This window comes from Pelecanus crispus, chromosome 9 (genome assembly GCF_030463565.1).
Source record: "Pelecanus crispus isolate bPelCri1 chromosome 9, bPelCri1.pri, whole genome shotgun sequence".
Lineage (NCBI taxonomy): Eukaryota > Metazoa > Chordata > Aves > Pelecaniformes > Pelecanidae > Pelecanus > Pelecanus crispus.
In genome coordinates, this window is record NC_134651.1 from 12,042,340 (window position 1) to 12,066,684 (window position 24,345).

General features: G+C 43.5%; 1 protein-coding gene across 1 annotated transcript in view; it reads right to left on the reverse strand.

The window, feature by feature from the left end:
- The window catches only part of DIS3L2 (DIS3 like 3'-5' exoribonuclease 2), a 196,722-nt gene that overhangs the window by 112,142 nt on the left and 60,235 nt on the right, over window positions 1-24,345 (reverse strand). The window contains 4 exon segments of the mRNA XM_075716108.1: window positions 1,507-1,680; window positions 9,005-9,252; window positions 10,441-10,547; window positions 23,394-23,628. Of these exon segments, the coding sequence (XP_075572223.1) occupies window positions 1,507-1,680; window positions 9,005-9,252; window positions 10,441-10,547; window positions 23,394-23,628 (764 nt within the window).

Below are 24,345 nucleotides of genomic sequence, written 5' to 3' on the forward strand. Positions count from 1 at the left end.
GGATTTAAATGGCTTAACTGCAAAACTGTTATCACCTTGATAAGTCCCAGTGTAATAATTCAGCAATAAAAGCAAGAAATGCTTTTGGAATTTGTTTCCAAAACTGATTGTCTGACTGGAGACAAGTCAAGCTCTTAATTTGCTTGAAAGAACTTGGTCAGAAGAAACAGAGAATGCTACTGAAATGTAGTCAAGAATATAAAAATAAGCACTTTCCAGTGACTTCTGAACTGCAGTGTTCAGTATCTTTTTTGTTTTTTTAAAAGCTACTTGAAGCCTACAGTCTGCATCTGGTATCTGAGTGTTACCACTAGTCAATCAGGAGTGTGATTCTCCTCTGAATTATTCCATTGTATGGCAATGGAAATATAGTAAAGCTAAAGCAGTAAGGAGATTGCAGGCTACAGTGCAGGATTAGGTCCAAAGTAACATCTGGAACCCGGGTGCAGATACAAACGGCTGCAGTTTATCAGCTTATCCACTCAAATTGCTAACGTCCGTGCCAATAACACAGATAAACTAAGAGGGAGAGGAGCTTGCTACATATATGCAGGTGCTTGTACCACTGCAGTGTCTTGAGGAATCAGGTTCATGGGGCTGTTTCACCTCAGCAATATGCAAGAAAGCAGTGAATCTGCCAACTGAGACAGGATGCCCTAGCATAAGCAAGGGTGGGAGTGGAAGGCACCATATCATCTTAATAATAATTTATTGTTTTGCTTTCTTGCACCTTCCTTTATCACAAAGTGAGGTTCTAAACAAATTTCTTTTCTTTTGTCTTTAAATCTTTCCTAGTAAAGACGTCTCTGAAATCTGACACTTTGAAGCATAGCAAATCCACTAGGTTTTGGGTAGTCTGGCAATGTCAGAGTGTCTACCACCCAACAGCCCATGGAATTCCCGAAAGCTGGTGGGAGCATCACTAAATTGCGGGGATGGCTAATGTGAGGTAGCTGGACAGCACAGAGTTGCCAGGCTGTGGGGAGGGACTGCATTTGTCAGCTGCTAACCTGATCAAGAGCCATCATAAACTCCACGACACCGGTTCTTCAAAACAGAGAAAAACGTTGAGACTAGACAGGAAAATGCAGGACAGTCTCTACCTGTGCTTAAGTTTCAAAGTAACAGTGTCCAAGATCATTTGATCTGCCAGGCATTCAGAAAATCTCTGCTATAAAACTACCACTAAAATACGTAATACATTCCAGACAAAAACATAAAGCTTTCAGATTAGGTGCCAAACACCAAATTTTCAGTTTTCAATAGTTCTTTTGAGAAAAAGCCTCTTTGCCTCACAAAATACTTCTCCAAATATCTGATCTTCTGGGTTTGTAGTACTTTCAAAAGCATTTTCTTTCCATGTTAACACAGGTAATGTGTAATACGGTACATGTAATAAAGTCAGTGCCTTTTCAAAGTGTGATGAAAGCAAAGCAAAGCAAAACAAAACAAAACAAGCCTGCACCAACCGAAGAAGGGGTGTCAGACCACATTTTTTGTTGTTACCTTAAGTCTCTTCTTTTGGCCATCTCTCCTGGTGAGATAACCCAGGGTAGGCTCTGGGGAAGACATTCCAGGGCTTCAGGGGAAAAGTCAGAGAAATCCACACCGTACTCTGTCAGGATCCCTTCCGTTTCCGGCTCAATCTCCCCAGCTTGCCCAAGACTTTTGGCCAACTGCCTGCAAAAAGAAAGAAAGGGATGCTTTTTTTAAGTGTATAATTACTACTGTCATTTTGTTACTGTCCCCGCAGAGAGACTGCTGAGCCCTCAAACATACTTTTTCACCCATTCACTCCGCCCTGAGTTTTGGCAGAGGACTTAGCAGGAATTCAGACCATACTATGACTTATGTCTGCTGGAGATGCAAAACACTAGCCAGACAGTACCCTGGGCTGTTCCGTGCATCTCATTTTAAGGACACGTTTTATATTACTAGGTTTTTGCAGAGGTAAGAAAGTGTCAAATATTAGAAAAAAATACATTCAACAGGGATAAGAAAAGCACAGCCCTCCACACAGGCAGCTCTAGCTTTACACATGGCTGGTTTCCTCGAGATCCTCCTTCCTCTCCTCACCACTGAAAAACGTGACTCACCCCCACTACCTGAAATGGAGAACAGGTTCCCACCAGATCCCAGACAGCTCTGCAGGAGACAGCTCCCGGGGAGCTCAGCACACTGCTCTCCATCCCAAAGGATATGCATCTCTGCCTGGGCAAACTATGAAGACATCATAGGGTGTGAGGAACCCTTACTGCCTTCCTTACAGGAGTCACACACACAGACATGCCCACAGATCATTTTTCCAACCATTTTCCAGGCTCTTTCCAGGCTCTTTCCAGGACCTAAGCATTCCCAGTAGTTTGTCCCTCCTCTCCTAGCTAAGCAGAAGCCTCTGAAACAGAAGCTAACTGGAAAGGAGCCAGCGACCTAGAAGCAAGTCACAGGCAGGGGAAACTGTCCCCCACATGCTAACAGTCTTTGATGAAGTAATCTGCACATGTGTGGATGAGGCTGCTGCTCTATTATGCTTAGAGAAAGTTTCCATCTGCTCCAGTGCAAACCCCAGTATGCATTTGTCCAAGAGCTCTGGTGTCAAACAAGCATTCGGCTGTGGGCACAGCCTGCAAACTGGGACTCCAAAGGAGTGGGACATTTCTTCCCTCCCTACCTGGTTACAAATACTACATGAGAACCTATATCCCATGGTGGCTCCCCTTGTCCCTCTTCTCACCCCCAGATTGCTCTACAGTACATAAAGGTAATTTTTTTTTTTTTTAAATATACTGCCATTAGGGCGAATGGCACATTACAGCCAATAGAGATAATGCTCCTGACCCAAGAAAATTACAATGAAATTAAGGCAAATCCATCAAAATATGACACAAAAGAGAGGGGTAATAACACAGTGCAAAACCAGCCACTCTAATAAGTGTTTTTCCACTGCATAAAATACACAATCATTACATTGATCCTTCTGCTTTAATTCCAATGACTGAGAACAGGCACTAATTACTTTCCTAAATTGGGGCCAAAACAGTGCGCTTGTCATTTGGATGAGCAAGATGCTCTGAGGGCTTCAAATGTGCCATAAACCCACAGCACAAACCCCATCCGCGCAGCGCAAGCAAGCCCATCTTCTTTATGGGAGCGCAGCTATCTCTCTTCACAACGGGAAGGGCTGCGTAATAAACCTGTCACATTGTGTAATATGCTGAAAGGATTGCGTGCTTCGTGGCGTGGTAAATTGTAGAGTTCACATTGCCTAGCTTTAAAATAAAAATGAAAACAAGGATAAAAGATATTTCCCTCCATTGTTTCAATTTTATGTACAAACTGTATGGCAGAAATACGTGCATGTTTGGCATCGAGGCTGAGTTCTCTGTTCCTGCAGCTTGGTCCCAGTCTGATTCTTATTTTAATGTAAATAAATGAGGCATCAGTTTTATCTCCCTCTCTCTCAGCAGTAAAAATAAATGAGAGAAATCCCCACTTCATTTCCAACGTCTACTGCGGAGCTGGGAGACTGAGCAAGGACAAGCCTGTGGGTCTGCAGGTCCACCAGCACCACCAAGGATGGACTGAAAAAAAGAAAAGAGGAAAAGAGAGGACATGTTGCCCTACCAAAAAGAAATGGCAAGGGCTTGAGTCTCAGGTGCCCCTTCTCTTGGAAGGGCAGAGCTGGGAAGTGCACCAGGAGGGCGGCTGGACATCTGCACGACAAGTCATGGAAAGCACCTCTGAATACCAGAGTGCTTTCCAGCTCAGTCTTGAAACCCATGTTCTCTTGATCCGTTTACTGAAATTAGATTACGAACCATAAGGGGTTTACCCAGAGGTTTGATACAGGACTAATATTTTTTTAATAGTAATTAACATTTGATTTACAGTGTTCCAGGGAACATTTCCCAAGTACCTTGAAATAAAAAGTGTACAACCGACTTTAATTGGGGCCATGTTACAGTCACGCAGACATGATGACTTGCATCAGAGCAAAATCTGACAGGACAGCATGTGATCAAAGGTAACGCATATAGGATCACCGATGGCCCCGGAGTAACAGCCAGGCTGTAAAATCACTCATGGGGCTCTGCGGCCACCAAGGGTAGCAAGAATAGTTCAAGAGGCTTATAAACAACAACAGGCACAGGGCCCAGTGGCAGTCAGACATCCACTCCCAGGGAGTCACTGTGTCTGTGATACCCCAGGCTTGTGTGTATCTATTTTTTTTTTCAAATGTTGAAAGGTAAAAAAAAAATATAAAGGTTACAGATGTAAACATTTATGTGATATTGATGGGCGAGCATTAGAGCACCTTGGAGGGTTCCTTGAATAGACTTGGACTGATGTCAGACATGGTGGCAGCGTGCACCGACAGGAATGAGCTGCAGTCGGGGCATTGGGCGGCACACAGCACAGGGTGCTCCTCCAAAGCAGCCATAGCTGCAAGCGCATCAAACTGCTCCAAGCTGCCAACTCACTGGAGCCTGACCTGCCATGTGTGTGCGCCTGGGGCAGAGCCACACTCATGCTGCCATCTTCCCCTTCATGGTGACACTGATCGCATCTATTCGGCCACCCATTTCTACAAACATTCGAGTCCTCTCCACTCCCCAGACTCAGCTGAAACTGGCCAACATGTTCAAAGGTTACATGATAAGAACTCTCCAAAAGACAAGGCATAATTACATAAGGCTTGTTTCCTTTGGAAAGCCAGGCAGGCTCCCAAATGAGAGTGAATAACTTCCATGGGGACTTCACAACCTTACTCAGTCTCTCCTGGAGCAGACTTGTCCGCAGTCATCCTACACGGAGGGTTTCGTTCAGCAGCAGGAGAACATCCTACAGATCAGTAAGCCACCGGTCCTAGAGGAAGCTTGTACAGGAGCAGGAGAGGGGACAGCAAGGAAGGCCACCTGGCCGCTCCTACTGCCCAGGGCCTGGAGCTCGCAGGCAGAGCTGCACAGGCTTGATAAAGCCCAAAGGTCCCAGTGGAGAAGGCAAAATGTCTGCAGGGATGAGCATCAGAGAGACAGAGAGCTGTGTCAGGGGAACCCCCAGCACCCGAGAGCACAGTCCAGCCCCACTCTGCACCACGGAGCTGCATCCCTGCAGCTGCTGGGCCACCCGCCATCAGAGCGCAGGAGCGGCATGGTGCTCCCCATGCAGGTGGGGCCACCCCATGCTTCAGAGCAGTACGGCGATTAGCTGTGCCAAGGGAACACAGCTTTACTGAGAGACAGTCCCATCTGCAAGAAAGTGTTTTTGCAACAGAGCTACACTGCTTGGGGATCAGACCTTCCCTCAAGCCTTACAGTGAGCTACCCAAGGTATCTGGTCATTTCCCCTTGTCCTGGTTTTGGCTGGGATAGAGTTAATTTTCTTCCTAGTAGCTGGCATAGTGCTGTGCTTTGGATTTAGGATGAGAATAATGTTGATAACACACTGACGTTTCAGTTGTTGCTAAGTAGTGCTGACACTAGTCAAGGACTTTTCAGCTCCCCATGCTCTGCCGGGTGCACAAAAAACTGGGAGGGGGCACAGCCAGGACAGCTGACCCAAACTGGCCAAAGGGCTATTCCATACCATATGACACCATGCTCAGTATATAAACTGGGGAAAGTTGGCCGGGGGGCAGCAATTGCTGATCAGGGATGGCTGGGCATCAGTCAGTGGGTGGTGAGCAATTGCATTGTGCATCACTTGTTTTGTATATTCTTTTATCATTATTATTATTACTTTCTCTTCCTCTGCTGTCCTATTAAACTGCCTTTATCTCAACCCACAGGTTTTACCTTTTTTTTCTGATTCTCTCCCCGATCCCACCGGGGAGGCTGAGGGTGAGCGAGCAGCTGTGTGGTGCTTAGTTGCCGACTGGGGTTAAACCATGACACCCCTACACCACATACATTTTTGAATTAAAAAAAACAGAATAAAATGCCAGAGATGAAAGGAATTCAAGCCATTTGGATGGCTTTGGAAAGAGCGTCTAGTGAAAGAACATCCTGCAACATTTCATTTTATTGCAAATGCCATGACAAATCTTGTCACCTTGACAGACCAATATCTAAGGCCCTGAGCTAGAATAACCACGGGCCCCATGTGACACAGAGGGAGTCAGTGATTCAACATTTTACTATTACTTTTTTTTGTTTTAATAGTCTCATCCATCATCATATGTGGGGGCAAACAAAAAGATCCTGCCTTAACCATCTCCAAAAGTGCAGAGGTGTCTGAACTAATACTCTAAACAGCCCTGGGACTGCAACACTGAAAAAAGGTCCCCAGAAGATAACTGTACATGGCAGTACTTGTAATATTTATCTTGAAAAGGAGAATATTTTGGAGCTATTTTGCTTTACTTGCTACCTGAAGCAGGTACAGCTAAATGGCATTTCACTGCCACGGTAAAATCACTTCACACACAGGAAGGAGCACAGGAGCACACACTCAGGGTATCACCAGCGGGACATGGAGGCATTAGTTCCTCCCTGCTCCTTTCCCAGCACAGTCGGGGTGACAGGGTGGCCTTCAGAGGGGACAGTGTCTCACTGGTGACCACCAGGTGGCAATCATGACACAGAAACGCACCCCCCCTCCCCAAGGGAACCTCCAGGGACTGTCAGGTTGCCCCTGTGCAGGTGACCACCCTGGGTGGCCAGTGCCACTGCCAAACCCTTGGCCAGAGCATCCCACTGCTGCAGTCACATGCAGTCACCATGAAGACCAGCCTATGCCAAGAACTGTGCTTGGAGACACTGCACTGAGCTTCCCAAGGGAAAAGGAAAGCTGAGGAAGGTGCATGACCAGCCTGGGAGAGTTCAGCTGCAGGATGGACAGCGCCTGGAAACACCCAAGGTATCCAGGGGAAATGACTGCCAACTAGGGAGGGAGTTTCCCTTATCGTACTTCCAGCAGACTTAGACAGTGCAGGGTGATGACCTATAGGCGCTTTAGTCCAGACACCTTCAAAAGCATGGTGGTGCTGCCAAAGGGGTATCATGAAGTCTGTGTGCAGAACTAAGGGGTGCACAAGAAAGTTCAAAAAACCCAAGCATGCAATGAGCTGCAGATCACCTGCTTATTTCCCTTTCAGGTGGGCCATGACTACTCACATGGCTCATAAACGAGCTTATAAACCCGCCCAAAAGCAAACAGGAACTTTTGGGACCTTCAAGAGGTTTCCTTGTCGTTCAGTGTTTAAACAAGCACATATTTATAGTTATAAACAAAATGGGTCACCAAAGTTTTATGCTCCCATCTCCACAAGGCACTTACTGAAGTCCCAGAGGAAATGGCTATGTATGAAGACAATCATGGATGTTTTCTTTCCTGACAACACCCTTTATATCTTGGAAACTACCAAAACAGCCAGATGAGAATATACAATGCTGTCAGAAACATAGATTAAAGAAACACATATAAGCCCATGAAAAAAGGCATTAGCCCATCTTCCTAATTTCCCCCTTTTCTGCTGAAAAGGGGGGTTGTTCCTGACAAGAAGCCAAGCAGTACAATCACCCTCTAGTCTTATTCTCTGTTGGAGTCAAAGAAGACAAAGAAAATCTCTGCCAATAAGAAACTTAGTCATAGTGAAGTTCACAGCACAGCCAGCCCCTAGTTAAGTGGGGCTCAAAGGGAGGCCACTTCAGTTCATGCACTGCAGTTTAGCTAGGAAATACTGAGTGACTTTAACTGCTCATGTGGCTCTCAAGGAGTATACGTGAAACTTGCTATTACTGGGCACACAAAGCAGCCACAACTGACAATGAACTCAAACTCAGGGAAACAGGGACTTTGGTTTAGTTTACTTTTAGTTTCAGGGCTGATAGATCTGTGCCAACATACTTTAAAAAAACCCATTTTATGTAAGTTTTAAGTTTTACCAGGAGTTTGAGCTGAGGACTCCAAAAACCATGGTGCTGACACTGTATGTCCATTGTGCTACGCCATCAGAACAGCTTTGCATGGAGAGAAGTTGGGCTTTATGCCCAACTCCACTACTGCATATGCTCCAGATTACATCCAGATCCCCATCACCTGTAAAATCTGACCACAGCATTACCATAGGTCAGTTACCTGCTCTGGATCACCAACTAAACCAGGACTACTCAGTTTTTCCACGATAACTAAATAGATTTATCAATGTCCACCATTTCTTATTGAGACCCACTCAATAGGAAGCAGCATGGCCACTCCAGGTGGGTGCTTGGCACACTGCAACTGTTCCCAAGAAAAGAGTGAAAATGCTGAAAACTACAGGGTCTTCCTCAATGACAGGCAAAATGAACTTGCAATCTGGATCCAGTGCAGCACAGGCCATTTGAGTAGCCCTGGCTAAAAATCTCCTCCTTCACGGCAGTGACTGCAATTTGAACTCTGGACAGCAATAGTTTTACAGTGACTCCTGAAAAGCACAGGGTGTGACACCCTTCTCATCTGCTTCAGGACTGAATAAATCTTCTCTTGATTTCTAGTACCCATCCTTGAAGCAATGCAAATTTAAACACCACAAAACTCTGTGATTTTTTTCTACTACTTATCAGTAAAGGCTTAAAAACCGAAGATGAGCCTCGCAGCTACTGATCATCTTCCTCTGGCAGAAATGAAATGTCTACACACTGTGTACTCCTCTTACACAAAAGGAGGAAGGATTGAAAGGCTGCCAGCACCCTATAGTGCTTGTGCTGATCAGGCTAAGTACCTGTGTGTGTTCCCTCTAAACTGCAAGCTCTTCTGAGCAAAGACTGCACGCTCATCAACACTGTGATGTGCCAGCACACTGAAGCAAGCACCAAAAGAAACTAACATTATGTAGCCATGAGATTAACTAGCCATGAGCTATCCTTAGCCTCATCACAGTTTATCCACCAAATACCAGAGGGATACAAGAGAAGTATCTTGTTAACAGATTCCCGTCTCTATCTCATGTATCAAACTAAGTGAAACCAAGAACTCCGACTAGAAATCTCAGTCATTTCTACTTCCAATGGCAGCCACATACCCTGTTGCAAAGTTGCTGTCTTCTTTCCAGTCCACTATGCGACAGATGAAGAGCATATTTGAATAGTCCTCAGGCCTGGTCACAAAGTCGGGAGGGCAATCAGCCAAAGACACATAGGCCCTGGGCACTCTGTGGTCCACAGGTGAGAACATGGCACACCTCCTGAAGAGTTCACTGTTCTTGTCCGCCAGAAGCTTGATGAAGCCTGTAGCTGCCCGGGAATGCTTCTTTTCCAAAATATAGACCACCTGGAAGAGGCAAAGGTTCCTACAGTTAATACCTTCAGAGAAACTTATTTTCTCTAACAGAAAAAGGATACACAGAGTCTTAGCAGAATATCTGGAAAAATCACAAGGCCTATATCATGTTTTCCCTGTGTGTGTATATGTATATGTGCATTTTTTAACTGAGTACCTATTTACAATGTATTTTCCTTGCCATCTTGCTCATGGCTATAGAAGAGGTAAGTGCCTTCCAAGGGCTAGCTCTCTACAGCAATTTTCTTGATTACAGAACAAAACCAGACAAGAAGCAGATGCTTCCAAATGCAGGGAATTAGCCACAACATACAAGCAACTCCTGTAAAATCTTTCATTTGTATCCTCGGACTGTGATTTCGACATTCAGCGCAGATCAGGCCAGTCCAAAAACAGTGCCACTGGCGGATCCAATGCTAACCACAGGAAAGGATGTGCTGTGGGGAATTTGGCAGTTCTCTCCTCCTCTCTGTGCTTTCTGAAGTTAGGGGTTATTTTACCTTTACACAAGATGGCTTTGAAAAGAATAATAAATTACAATATCACTAAATAATTGTTCCAGAGAGGTGTTCATCCAGGCTATATTTTTGTAGACCATAATAAATCACTGGATAACAGAAATATTATAGCTGATTTCCTAAGCTTATACAGAAGAGTCCTTCCAGAAGGTTTCAGGAGCTGCACCTCTGTGCGATTCTGAGTGCTGGAATTGCCACGCTGGATGAGACCAGAGGACAGCCCAGCCCAGAAGAGGGACCAGAATCAGAGGCTGCAAGGGAAAGCACAAGAAGTGGAAGAGACTTGACCCAGCCTGACCCAGTAGTCCTTTTCTGGTCTCTTAACGTTCAGAGGTTGACTCAAATCTTGAACCAATGGTATCAACAGCCTCTCCAAAGTCTGTAAGAATTAATTCTGACAACTTTGGATATCCTGACACTCATCCAATCTTTTTCCTGAATCTTGCGAAGTAATTCTGTGTAACAAACAAAGGGAATTTAACCTAGGATAACTGGTAAAAATAACAAGATACTTGACTTTTATCAGATCAGACAACTACTCTCTTCGAAATGGGGAATGAGATTCAAAGATCAACAGATGGAGACTACAAGGAGGCCAGGGCTGGTCTCCTTCAGCCTTTGGGAGTGCACACTGCTTGCTTGTCACTCTCCATGAAGTTACCTTGGCTGTCCTTTGAAGAAACTTATCTGGGAGGAGCCTGGGATCATTCACCTTGGGTCCATCATCTTGCTTTGTTCTGTGCACACCGCAGATCCCAACAGCCTTCACTGCATCAAACAGGACAAACACAACAGTTACTGTAGCACATTTCTATCATGAAGTCATGTTGGGCCTTTACTGTAAACTACAATACAAAGTGCATGTAGTAGACTTGAAAGGAAAAAGACCTCTTAAATGTTAGAATAGCCAAGCATGAAACAATTACTATCTCTCCAGACTACCACAGAGAGCAGATATATGTTCACTTAACATGCATATCTGCTGAAAACCAATAAAAATCAAAATAAATCCAAACTTTGCAAGTACAACTATACCAGCCATAATAAACAAAATGGTGGAAAACTCATTCTGTTTATTAAATACTAAGAACTACATGAATTTCCCGGCATTTCTTAGTTGGAGTCCTGAACATTATATAAATAGTCCATTAAGTACATACATTAATTTAATATTTAATTTCCTTCAAAAAATGTTATGCAAGGTTATAAAATGCATGCTTATCTTTGAAACTGAAACCATTTCTACTAAGCTGACCCTCTTCGGCTATGGACGAGGATTATGAAAAAGTCTTATGAAAGTAATCACTACATATGACAAACAGCTCCCTCCCCATTAAATTTCTTCACCAGATACTGAGAATATTTAAATCAACTGTCAACTAATTTCTAGTTTGCAATTTTCAAATATTCAGGTATCTGAGTTTGAAAGTATCTGCTATAAGTGGCACACCAAATGCATTTAGTGTTTACAAACATCCAAAGTGATCTTTGCCATGGAGAAGGCTGGGACCGGTCCCTTCTTGAGTTGCATCCCTGCTGAGAGCCCACGGTTACTGCTCTGACAGCGTTTTTTGGATAGAAACATCCATGTGCTCTTCTCTGGAGGGCTTGTGGAGGACAGATGCCTTTTTCCACTTGTATGGCAATCGCATCCATCTCAAGCACATGTGCTAAAATCAAACTCTGAGTGTTCCAAAGAAATTTTGCTTTCTTACAGAGAGAGTGTGGCACCAACTGCAAGTTTCAAGGGACATAGCTGTCACTGTTTCCCTTAGAAAACATGAGATAAAGCAATGTTTTGCTGAAGACTGTGCTCCAGCAGGCCAACGGCACTCATGCACGCCAGAAAGCCTCAAGGAGAACAGTGGTGACACGCAGACCCTGGCCCCCAGATGACACCCATCTGTCCCACAGGGACCCTCGACGGAGGCTGCTGGTGACATGACGGATGAAGAGGGCCAGGCTGTGGGAGGGGAGGCTGCAGCTGCTGGCAGCGCCGAGCAGTGCTGGAGCGCCGGGGGCTGGTGCTCAGGGGGAGATGGGGTGGCAGTGGGGGCCAGCAGTTTGCCCCGAGGGGAACGGCTGTGCACCACTGTCACGAGGGCACATTCACAGATGGTCCTGCCACCATGGATGGCCTGGGTTGCCTTCAGGCAACGTCACCCCAGCAGTCGTTTGACAATGACGGCTATCACTCTAATGACAAACTCTGATTCTCATATGCCACTAATTATGCCCAGCTTTGCCTTCTGATACAAAGCTCTCCAGACTTTGCCTCTCCCCAGAGAGCATCTTTTTCAGAAGAATCTAAGTGACTTTAATTTTATTTTATCTTTACTGACTTGCTAGCAAGGCAAAGAGGAGAGCAGACAGATATTCAGGGGTTTAAATAAAAATCTACCTTCCTTAAAAAAGCAGCAGTAGTAGCAACAGCAAACCCCTTTCTTTTTTACTTCTCCTACCGAAATGAACTCAGATGTGCCACAACCAGGGTTACTAAGGGATAAAACCACCCAGAGTTTCATGGTGACAAACAAGCTGTGGAAAGAAATTGCTTGGATAATTATAAACAGTTTAAAAAGTGGAGATACCCAAGTTACACACCTCATTTGCTTGCCTCCTCTAAGATCTCTGCCAGCTAAAGGTCATACCAAGCAATCAGTTAGTAAAGAATAAAAGCAAGGAGACATTTTGCTTTCTTAAAAATTTTCAAGCCATCGGTTAATAGTCACGGGTTTATGGTGTGCCAACCATAAAGACAGCTAGGACAAAGAACAGGACAAAGAAGCATTGGCAAGTGCAGAAGGCAAGGGGTGGTTGGTAGCCTTCCAAAGGCCATGCCTTCAGGCACATCTGCCACAAGCCCGGGGCTTTACTGGAGTGGACTCTCCCCCACTGAACAGCACATACTGGTTGGAAGAGAAACCAGATCTAAATGTGTTTGGAAAAAAGCAAGAGCTGCACTCACTGCTTTCCCAGTGCAACAGAACAGCAGCACCGACTCAAGGCACAACAGGCAAGAATGAGAAACGCACCAGGAGCCACATGAGGAACTTGATAGCACTGCCTGCTTTCTACTTCTCCTTCCAACTCCCATTTCTCCAAAAAGTTGCTCGCATTTTTTCACAGAAGCAGCTTTCCCCGTCAAAAAATGAGCCAGCAGTGGTGTCCTTGGGACGTATCACATACACGCATGCAAAAGCACAGAAGCACCAGGAGAGAGCTATCACGGGGAGCACAGCAAATGGGTCACCACAGCTTCCTTTGCCTGGGATGAAGAACATGCAGGACTGAGGCATTGCACCCCATCCTGCCAAAGCTGAGCCCCATGTGAACGCAGTACAGGTACCAGAAAGCATCTAGATTCTCATTGTAGCACATAGTAGAACCTGCCCTTTTTTTTCACAGCCAAAATCAACCAGGGGCCTTTGGCTGGCTGGAGAGTACCTTCTTCCTCAGGGGTCTCTCCAATTTCAGTATCCCTCCCAAAAAATCCTGGGATTATTAGAGACTCCAGCAGACAGAGGCTGGGATCTACAACTATTCCATCAACAGAAAGAAAAGAGGAAGTAAATCCCAGCTATCTACTTATTCCTACCTATATTTCTTAACTAACTTCAGCGTCTAAAAGGTCATCATGTACATTTACTGATGGGCAACACTCCTGAAACAAGGGACGGGGAAGAAGACAACATGAGGAACTCTGTACTCTTGGGGCCAAGAGATGTGGACTTCTTTACAGCTTATAGCTGCTCCTTTTGAAGTCAAAATTCTGTCAGTACCAGGGCTGCATCTAGCGCTTGGAGATCTACATTAGCGGAGCACCAGCAATGAGGACTCCCTGTGACAAACACCTCTGCTCAGAAAGGACAACTAACCTAGATCCAATGTCCACCTGGCTCAGTTGTGAAATTACTGCACAGAGACCTCAGTCTCAACAGTGATAATCTGCCACAAGAGTCTTGTACTTGAGTTCCCTAAATACACTTCTGACCATCCCTGCCTTTCGTTGCACATCCCCCTTCCCTCCAATGAAACTGGAACTTGGTGGGTGGGCACAGAGGGGAGGTCTCCAGACCCCACCGGAGACTGGTGGTCTAGAAGGTCTGAGCTGGGAGACATAAGCATCTCCCACAACAGGGCAGAGCCACGGAGGCAATCTTAAAGGAGAGTTAGCTTGTGAGAGGAGCAGGATTTTGAGCAGTGGAGGTGGGAAGAAACTCCTTGCATTATGCCAAACTAAAAATGAATTATTCTGACCCCTTTACTGCAGTGGTTATCCAATGACCATTCAATATTTCCACCCTCGGCAAAGACATGTTTTCTGAGAAAGATTTACTATGTTAGCTTGGGCAATACTTCATAAGCTTATCTTACAGTGAAAACACACTTCAGCAACTAGGATCCAGTGAAACTGCATTATAATCTCAGCGTTTTCCTTTCAGCGATTATCTGACAAACCAAAACTGTAATAGTCTTACTTTAAAAAAAAATTAGGCACTAGATACAAAAAGCAACTCAAATTAGTTATGTTATTACCAACAAAGTAGATCCAGGACACTTGGAATTTGCCTCCCTCTGTACGAGATCAGTTTAGGCAGCTTCAATACACATTTAGATTTGCCTGACAGGCATTCCTAGGTCAAACATTATTTTTTTCTAAAGCCCCCCCACATTTCCTTTTACAATTAAATTACCATGATATTAAAAGGTGGCCAAAGTGGACTAAAAGTCATCAGACTAGAATTCTGATTACTTGTGACAGATCCAAAACTATTTTCACTAGGTTTGTATTGGTCACTGTGGAAATTTGCAATTCTGTCCAAAAAGAATACAATTAAAGATGCAATATCCACTTGCAAATGAAAATATATCACAGTTTCAGATCTCAAAAACAACTCACTGAAAAAAAAAAAAATCTCCCTCCCTGGATGGAAAGAAACAAGTTTTTAAAAAAAATAGTTCAATGTTTGCTACTTCAGCTAGGAAAAAAAATCTGCTTGAGCAGTTAGCTGGCTTACTCTATGTGGTCATATCTAAGAATCCCATCAGAAGGCATTATTGATAAGAAGCTTTTAAAAAAGAAGATACTGCTCTTCAGCTTAGTGCTCAGATACCAGCACATTTCTAAACCTTTCAATAGCAAAGTCTACCACTTACTAATGAAGTAACAACACTTAGGTTCTCTGATGCCTGCTTCAATAAGCAGGTTCCAGCATATTATGTTTTAATACCAAATACATATGGAAAGTGGTGTAAAACAAACCAATTTATTATAACTATCTCAAGGATTGTGTGGCACACTCAAAAAGGATGTGTTTTTGGAAGTTGTGTCTATAGAGAGACATATGGAAATGAAAACTCCCTTCAACCAAAAAGCAACACATTCAAAGGCACAGACAGATTTGCCCTGGATTACACTATTCTGCTACAACCTTCATTTTTAGGGACAACAAGAAGGAAACATGTTGCTGTTTAGAAGACAGTATGAGGGCTCTTCACATTATGTCACCAATGTTTATTGGCACAGAACAGGTTTTTCCTCCAGAACACAAACTGATGGTAGGAACCAGTGGTTCACATCATACTTGGTCCTCCCTTCACCAAGTAAACAAAAATGTAATTTTTGAGGATCAAAGCAAAAGGGTCTGGTTTCTTAGAAACACCTGTCCCTAGCCAGATTTATTTCAGTTCCTACAAAGTTATTTCGACACCTGTAGAGGTAGGAGCTGTGAGCTTCTCCTGATCTTGGCAGATTTCTCCCCCATGGAGTCTGCAATACAGAGGTCCAAGTGAGCTCTCTCTGACATCTCACCCAGCAGGCTGAAGAGCCTCTCCTCCCTACCCAAAAGGTACGGAGGAAGGAAAGTGCTGTTTCACTTGGTACCAGGTACTACCCAAAACTGGAATTTATTTTAAACAGGCTATAAGAAGGCTTGCTTGGGAAAATGTCGTGCAAGCAGCAGTATTTTGCGAGTATTTATATCTCCACACATAGAGCCTTCCTACTGTGATGGAGGGAAGACAGATAGTTCACTGTGATGAGACTGGTAAGGCAACAGCTTTGGAATTTAACACATGCAGCCTGTCCAAAATCAGCCTCACAGTTCCCATGTGCAATGCAAGAGGGCTCTGCAGGTAAGAAGCAAAGCCGCTCCAAACCATGCAGCACTCCCAATTTGTCTCATCACAGAGCTCTGTGTCAAATGAAAAGGACTAACTTCCTTCGAGATGTTTATTTTGAGTACTCATTTAAGCAGACTCACCCTGCCACAGCTGTTCATGTCTAAACACCTGAACTCACACACCTGCGTGCCCAACAGCACACTGAAGACTAGGACCAGGAGACTCAGATGATTAGCAAGAAGATTTTTGAAGATGCACAGGTGGGAGGAGACCCTCAGAGAGGGAGAGGAAAGGCATAATAATGGATGCATACTGCAGAGAGACAAGCATCTGCAATAACACAGAGAGGTGAGTATAGCTAGCTTTCTTACACATATGCAACGCAGCCAAGCATATAATTATTTACTTGTATTTAGTCACCTCGACGAGGAAGGATGGAGGAGGTGGCAGAACGATGAGACAGGAATGTTGTTTTCCTTAGAACCTTCCAAGCCTGATCCACAACAAAGATTCAACATCATTTTGGGAAGCCACCATCTAGCCCAACAGATCAAATTGTAGCTGTCCCAGTAGCCACATAACATTCCTACAACCACAGCACGGGCACTCAGGCCTCCTGGCCCTCTTGTGTCCTTGAGAAGCTGCCAGTCAACAGGGGGGTTGGAAGCTTTATTGCAACAGAATTAAAACTCAAAAAAATCATAGTGTTGCAGTCTACATAAATACAGTTTTATTACATTAATGGCAAGTAAAATTAAAATGTTACAAAAACGTTTCCATTGAGTATTTTGCCTATCTACTTAATGTTCTTCCTTCCTGCATGTGCATTTGTTCCTAAAGTGTGTGTGTCCAATTTTACTATTGCATGGAAAATATGTTAGCTGAATGAATCCTAATCTGATTCATCCTGGAAACCTTGCTGCTAACAATGACCATACTCTAATATGTTTATCTTCACACCCACCATTCATCCTCAGTATCATGCCCTCTCACCTACTTGACCTAAACTTGTAACTCAAAGGAGAAACATGGGTGAATTCAGTAACGTATAGTAATAGGCCAAACTTAATCTAATTCCTGTTGCCTAATTGCATGAGTAATTTTTTTTTTTTCTTACTTAAGAAGTCATTTGGGGGTCAAGATAACAGTGTAAGAAGCTTTCCCAACATTAACTTCCATTGCAGGCTTCAACTGTGCAACAAAAGAATAACTGGAGCTTATTCAGCCCGTAGCATTTAATCAATGCAACCGTAAAGCCCAATTTGCTCAATACCAGTAGAACACTTTTCTTAAGTTGCTATACTGTTTATTCTTTAAGAAATCTATGCTCTTGTTCAAGAAAAGTTATAGCAACAACCAAAAGAGCTAGATCCAGAGACCCGCAAACATGAACTTAGGATAAACTAATACAGAGCCGTCTTGAGCAGCTGAAACAGTTCCAGCTTCTCTGCTGGTTTTCCAGGCTTCAGCAGAGTGAAACCGATCTGATTTTTGACAGTTCCACCTCAAGGATTTCTATTAAAAGCCATGTAAGTGAGAAGATTTCTTGGTGAGCTTTCGCTCTGCTGTGGCCTAGAAATGTTAAGAGCTATGCAGTGGAGACAATCCATCTCCAGAAAGCTGCAGGCTAGGAAAGTAGCGTGAAGACTCCTCAAAAGCACTCATGGGAGCCTCTGAAGAGGAGGGAGAAGAACATTTATTCCTTCCAGCAGCCAGTGATGTTGGTGGGCTCCAAATTTGTCAGAGATTTCATGACAGCTAAACTGAAAGAATGGGGGACCTGAGCAGAGCAGAGGGCCAGCATATGGTCCAGATTCTCATCACCATCATCCTTTCCCTACCAACCTTGGCCAAGAAAAGGCCAATTGGTTTACGCCAACATGAGATGCTGCTAACTGCAGAAGGCCTCCAGGTGCCAAAGGAAGACACAAAAGGCAGGTAGGCACCTAGTCAAGCTTAAAAGAAGAGAGAGCACAGAAAAGCACAAGAGAGGGCATGGAAGCGCATGAGAAGGTGCAGAAGTGCAAAACAGAGATTAAACTCTAGATTATAAATACATTTTTCTCCTTTGCTAGAAGGATCCAAAAACCTTTCTAAGCACTGACCCCAGAGCATCATCTTGAGAAAAGAATGGCTTAATACACTATCACACAACCATACTGTGAAGGTACCAAATGTCACCACTTCTGTTGAGCCAAGTAATCCTGAAATACTCAATAACAGCCTCCAGTCAGTTGTAGTGTGGATACCAAGCAATTTTAGATTATAATTTCTGACCTTACCAGGGCTATTAGAGACTGACAGTCACATTTGACTCAAAACGAGACTAACCAACGTCCACCTGGCCAATGCTGAACAGACAGGAGCAAGTTCTGCAGCAGCTCCAACCCAAATTCTATTGACTCTACCTATTAACCATCAGCTATTCAATTCAATTTTCCATCACACAATTGGCTGAGTTAGCTGTCAGTTTTCTCTGCCTGTAAATGAGCTATTTCTGTTCAAACTTCATTACGTCAAGGCAGTGAGCAAGCCTTGGACATTCACATATTCAAATTCTGATTTGCAGAAGTGTAGCTGTAAGTGGAAATCCTGAACAAACAAAACTATCTGATTGCTGCCAGGTCAGCCAGTCCACCAACTTCATGACTTCTGTGAGCCACCCCGTGGGAAGCAGGATATTCTGCATATCTGGTAAAGTAAGATCTCTCGTGAGAAGAGTTGAAAAAAACTGAGCAAACTAGTTTGACAAGGACAGCTTTTGGCATAGTGACACAGTTTTACAAACTTTTCTTTGAATATACTTTCAGTAAGAAAGGCTGAGGCACTTCTATGAGCACAGCTGCCATTCTCAAGAGTACAAATAGCTGCTACTGTTCAATTGCTGATGTTTCTTTATCAGAGTAAGCTGATTCCAATATTTAACAAGAGACAGCTCACATTTGTATGAAACTCATGAGATGCAAGTCTGTGTAGGGATACAGCATCGTAAAGTGTTCTGTACAGAACATTTTGCATTTTTCCTGGGTTGGGAGGATACAGAGAAGTTTCTAATTTTTATTACATATTGAAATGCAGTATAAGGAAAATCCTTCTACTGCAGTGACAAGTCACAGAAATAATGTAATCCAGTTCAGGACTAAGTGATAAAAGTTACATTGCCTCTGTTGCAGTAGTCAATGTGAATGAGGATTAAGGAAAAGAATTACAGACCTGGCAAAGGTCGTGTTGACTGGTGGGTGACTTCTCTGGATAGCAGTGACACAGACTAAGTTGAGGTCTCAGGGTGAAACACAGAGGACTTGCATGTCTATATGAAGCACTATAGAGAATTAATCTTTTCTGTGTACGCAATATTGTTCAGACTAGTGCCTGGATGCTATTGCCTTGTTCTTTGCCTGCATTTCAACAGGGCACAGAAATCCCAGAGAGGCTTTGAAGGACACTAGTAAGAGAGCTGAGAAACTTTCTTCAGGGTGCTCATTCTTACTGTCTTTGTAAAGAAAAAAAGAGAGAAAGTTTGTTCAGTTTGTAGAGATATTTACACTGTGGAATTACAGCTGAAAATGCAAGAGGAAAGAGACCCCCAACTTTCCTAAAAAAGACCTACCTCCAATGACCAAAACTTAACATTAAGAAAATCTAACTTTGGGACAGGATAATACTGTTCTTTGTGTAGAACAGTGTGCTGGAGAGGAAAATGGCTCACCACTTCGTAGATCAGAGACTTTTCTGAAGATAATTTTTAACCCAACTTCTTTGCAAGAAGAGTTCAGAAAAGCAGAGCAAACTCATTTGACCAGGACAGCTTCTGGCATAGTGACACCAGTTATGAACTTTTATTTAAATATCCTTGAGCAAAGCAAGACTGATGCACTTTTATGAGCACAAGAACTTTCAGAAAGTACACGGGCTGACAATTAGGCTGAATGTGAATGCCTCTTCACTTCTGTAGACTTCCCTCTTGCTTATCCCATCCCTTCTGGGGTCTCAGGAAGAGAAGGACAGGAAGTACAGCTCTCATAACTGCAGCACTTAGTGAAGACAGATCCAATGTCTGAGTCTCAGCCTGCAGCCCCATGCATAACAATTTCTACCAGTTTGCTTTAAGCCCCACAGAGGTATAGGAAGCCCAACATATAGTGACTTCAGGGAAATTCAGTCCACTCAAATCTGGGCCATAATCAGCATACACAATGTTTCATGCTTCAGAGCTTCTGACAGCAAGGGCCAACCTGAAATTCTTTGCCCCAGTGCGTAACTAGAGATGGAGGGGATGACTGGTGCTCTGAAGAGGAACAGAGCCACAACGAGGGATGGGACAGAGGCCAGGGTAGAAAAGATATCAAAACACCCTGCACTCCCAGCGTGACCCAGAGTGCTCTTACTCAAGCAACACATCTACTTTTATTCTTCATGGTACATTCTGACCATCAGCAGCAGAACAAATGAGCCAGCAGCAAAGATATTGCGTAATTCTACACCTCCGTCAGAATGGACAAAGGCCATCTTGCAACTGAGAGGCACCAATCTGCAGAGCTTGTGTACCTGCACAAAGATTTGAGCACCATCTGGTAATGTCTAGAGCAACATGGCTCTGTTTTTTCACCCCAGAATGAGTTAAATCTACTTTTGATTCTATTAGGGTAGCTATGGATATTTTTCAGTCCCAGAAATCAGGGGGCGGGGGGGGTGGGGTGGGGGTGTTTAGTTTGGATTTCGTTTAGGTCATATATATATGGATCTTTTTATATATATACATACATATACACACACACATATACGTGTGCATATACATACATAAAGTACACACAAGAACAGGACAGACTGGTTTTTTATTTTATTTTATTTCATTAAACATGATACCCTTGATGCCATCTTTATCCAACTTGAAACCTTCAGACTGCCCTATGCTAGGGAAAAAAAGAAGAAAGTCCACTGCAAGTGTTCATTTAAGAGTTGCACTGGCCACAAATTATTTCTCCTGGTCCCTCCTGTGCATAAGGCCATGCAATGAGTCTGTGTAACAAACCCTACAAAGCAATGCTCTCAGGGAAAGTAAATAAAGCACCAGTTTTAGTGGGTCAGCGAGAAATCACTCCATGGGATCTCATCTCCCATCCACCTCTCTGTTTTGCTGCAGTAGTTGTTTCCAGCAGAACGGATGTAACTTAAAAGGAAAGACTCGTATGCAGTTAGCTTGAAAGGAAAAGTTCAATGGGCAGCATCAGCCCAGCAGCCCTCCCAGGAGAGACCCATGTTACACAGGAAAGGGCACTTCCACTCACTATGGTCCAACCCTGCAAAGCACTCTGTCTCCCAGTGCCGGCCCCATGTTCCAGTGGATGGCTTTAGCTAAGTTCTGCCTTGAAAAAGTGTATGTTTGGTCCTCTTAAAAAAGCATTTTGAGCCACACCTGTGAAGGCTGAATTTGGCAGGATCTTTTCTTTTTTCATGACAGTTATCACTGATGCTAGAATAACTATAGCTGTTTTCCAGGCAAGACTTAAAATCTGGATAAGTGATGATATGAGAAATTGCATGAAAGACAGGAAACAAGCCAAAGCAATCATCAACTGCTCAAAAACACCTTCAGAAAAAGCAGCATCATAAACTTTATATGTATGAAAAAAGGAGGGCATTAAAAAGCAGAGCAAGAAGAAACTAGAGAGAAATCCATATGGGATATATGGCCAAAGAAGCTGAAGCAACTCTTAAAAGAGGTGATAGCAAAATACAAACTCAGCAGAAATCTAACTGGCTCATCCACACCAGCCACAAGGCTTGTTAACGATGAACATGGAAAGGCCTTGAAAACAAAAGAAAACAGCTGGCTTAGGCAACTGCAATGGAAAAGTAGGTTGGATTTCAACTGTGTAGACAATAAGCTGATCTAACATCTGCCCTACAAGTATTCTCCAAAGATAGAATTAAACGGCAAAAACTGCTCAGATGGCACAGATTTCAAGAGATGACTTGATAACCTCCAGCACAGGTCACTCCAGAGCATCTCGAGGAACTATGATGCATCAAGAAAAGTAACTCTCATCAAGCCTTTACACTGAAGGACAGTTATACAGGTAAAGTAAAATATTGGCTCAAGTCTGTATTTATTTCAGATGCTGGTGTCAAATTAGAATGTATTTATCTGAATTTTAATTTGGTATTGCTGTCAGAAGCAACAGAGATGCAACAGACACAACATGTGACTCAGGAGCATTTTAGGGGATTTAGAATTGTCGAGTGAGAGTCAAAGTGGCAGCTCAAGGATGTACAGCTATAACACAGTGTCCAAGCCTGCAAAAAAGATGGGGTTTATAGCTAGCTGCGTGAAACATCTGCAGACAAGACGAGTAACTCCCAACTCAAGTCCTATGCTGGAAAGTAATGGAACAAGACCGAAGTTGGTTCACATACTTTGGCAGTAACTCAAAGACAGTAGAGGTACCCAGAAGGAAACAGCAGCACAAACTGGTGAGGTGGCAGCTCCATTCATGAGCTGAAACCAATGTTTTGTCATAAAAACTACAACACTTCCACTCAAATGTTATTTCCAATTTTATTAACAGATGGGTGTGAAAAATGGAAGCCTACCAACAGTATAGGCAGAGGTCTGTGCATCTTCAAAAGCAATCTCTCAGGAAAACTCGAGGTATTAAATAGAAGAGCTTTAAAACCACCACTAAGACTTGTCACAGACCAACAACTACTTATGTCCTAAGTTACTGCCATCTTTTCTGGACAACTGGGACATGCATCAGGAACGCATCAGAATATCTGTCCTGGCAAATTTTTCACCAGCAGCTGAAGGCACATGTTAAATGTGCTAATTGTCAGAATCCTTTCAACACACAGCTCTTCAGGAGGGGATTTAGTACTAGAAAGGACATGCAGAGAGCAGCATTAGCATAGCCTGGGACAGGGGAGCCTATTTTGTTTTGCCCTAAGCAACACTTGATGGTTTGGATGGAATTCAGATTCAGAATAAAATAGGTTTGCCTTCAAAACAGATCACATAATTGGCTTTAGGTTTTAGTGCAATTTTCTTTTTAAATGGACCAAATCTTTAAGTTGCTCATACCTCAACTGTTTGAAAACAGCAGCAAACCTAACTGCCCCCAAGGAAATATATTCTTATCCCCAAACTGAGACACATAGATTGGCCAGCCAAGCTGTGATGAAGGAAACTGCTACAGCAGCATCTTGAATTAAACAGCAACCAGCAGTCCCCAGACAGCCCTGAGAACTGCAAATCTAAAGGTGTGACTTCTGTTTCACAGATTTATTTTGCATCAATCAAAACTACATAAAACCCAGTCCTTAATATCCATCAAAACTATAAAGGCAGTTTAGTGGAAAGGGATAGAAGTGGTAAGGCATTAGGCTTTTATGCCTGTATTTTATATCTTGCAGCAAAGCAAGGCAACAAAGTAACACTTCAACAGTTTGCTCAAATAAAGGTTTAAATCGGCAATCTGATCTACTCACCCTTTTCATCAGTATCCAGGGAAAGTTTCGTAATGTCATCAGCCAACATATCCTGGAAGTGGTCTTGTCCATGCTCTGCATCATTATCATCAAACTGAGCTTCTATAATAACATCCGGACTTTTAGCATCGCCTTTCGCTGTCTCTTGAGGAATGCAAGTCCCCAACATATCCTCGGGGACATCTGATTCATGTGTGGCTTCTGTTTCTTTGTCACTACCATCTGGCTTTATTACCTGAAGGAGCAGGGGATTTAAAAAAAAAAAAAAAGAGGCAAGCTAAATCACTGGACTGAAGAAAAAAAACATTATCTTCCCGTTTTCATCAGCATCCCCAAGGAGCTGACAATGAATTGTGGGTGGCTGGTGGCACACTGCAATTGCCATGTAATTAGCCACAGATATTGCACAATCAAAAGAGGTACCTCACTAGGATAAAGACAGGAACAGCATGGCTTTTGCAATACCTCAACTGTGACAATAATGTATCCAAAGTGTATCTAGAGCATAACCATACAGCTCCTGCCAAGCCTCTAATCGGCTCTCCAGAAGTTGGGAGTAAGCACAGAGAGGGAGGAGGATACGCTACAATTTAATGAGTTGCTTAGACCATTGTTCACCAAGATACACTAATCATCCTGGGAAGTCCCAAAACCCAAGCAGTTGCAGTGAATGCCGGGATCATGTCACAGCACATCTCCGGGAGAGGTCCCCAACACACAATTAGGAACAGACTGAAAAAGTACAGACCAGAGAACACGGTGCCCTGCGACCTGCAGAGGAACCGGACTGTGGCAGCTTGGTAAGGCACTGAGCTTTACATTTCTTTTAAGCTCTGGTCTTTTTGTTAAAGGCACTCAATTATTGCTGTTACTTATACAAATCTCCTAATTAAATTACCGAGAGGAATGAACTCAATTAGAGTGCAAATTACTTAACCATTAGCTAACTGAT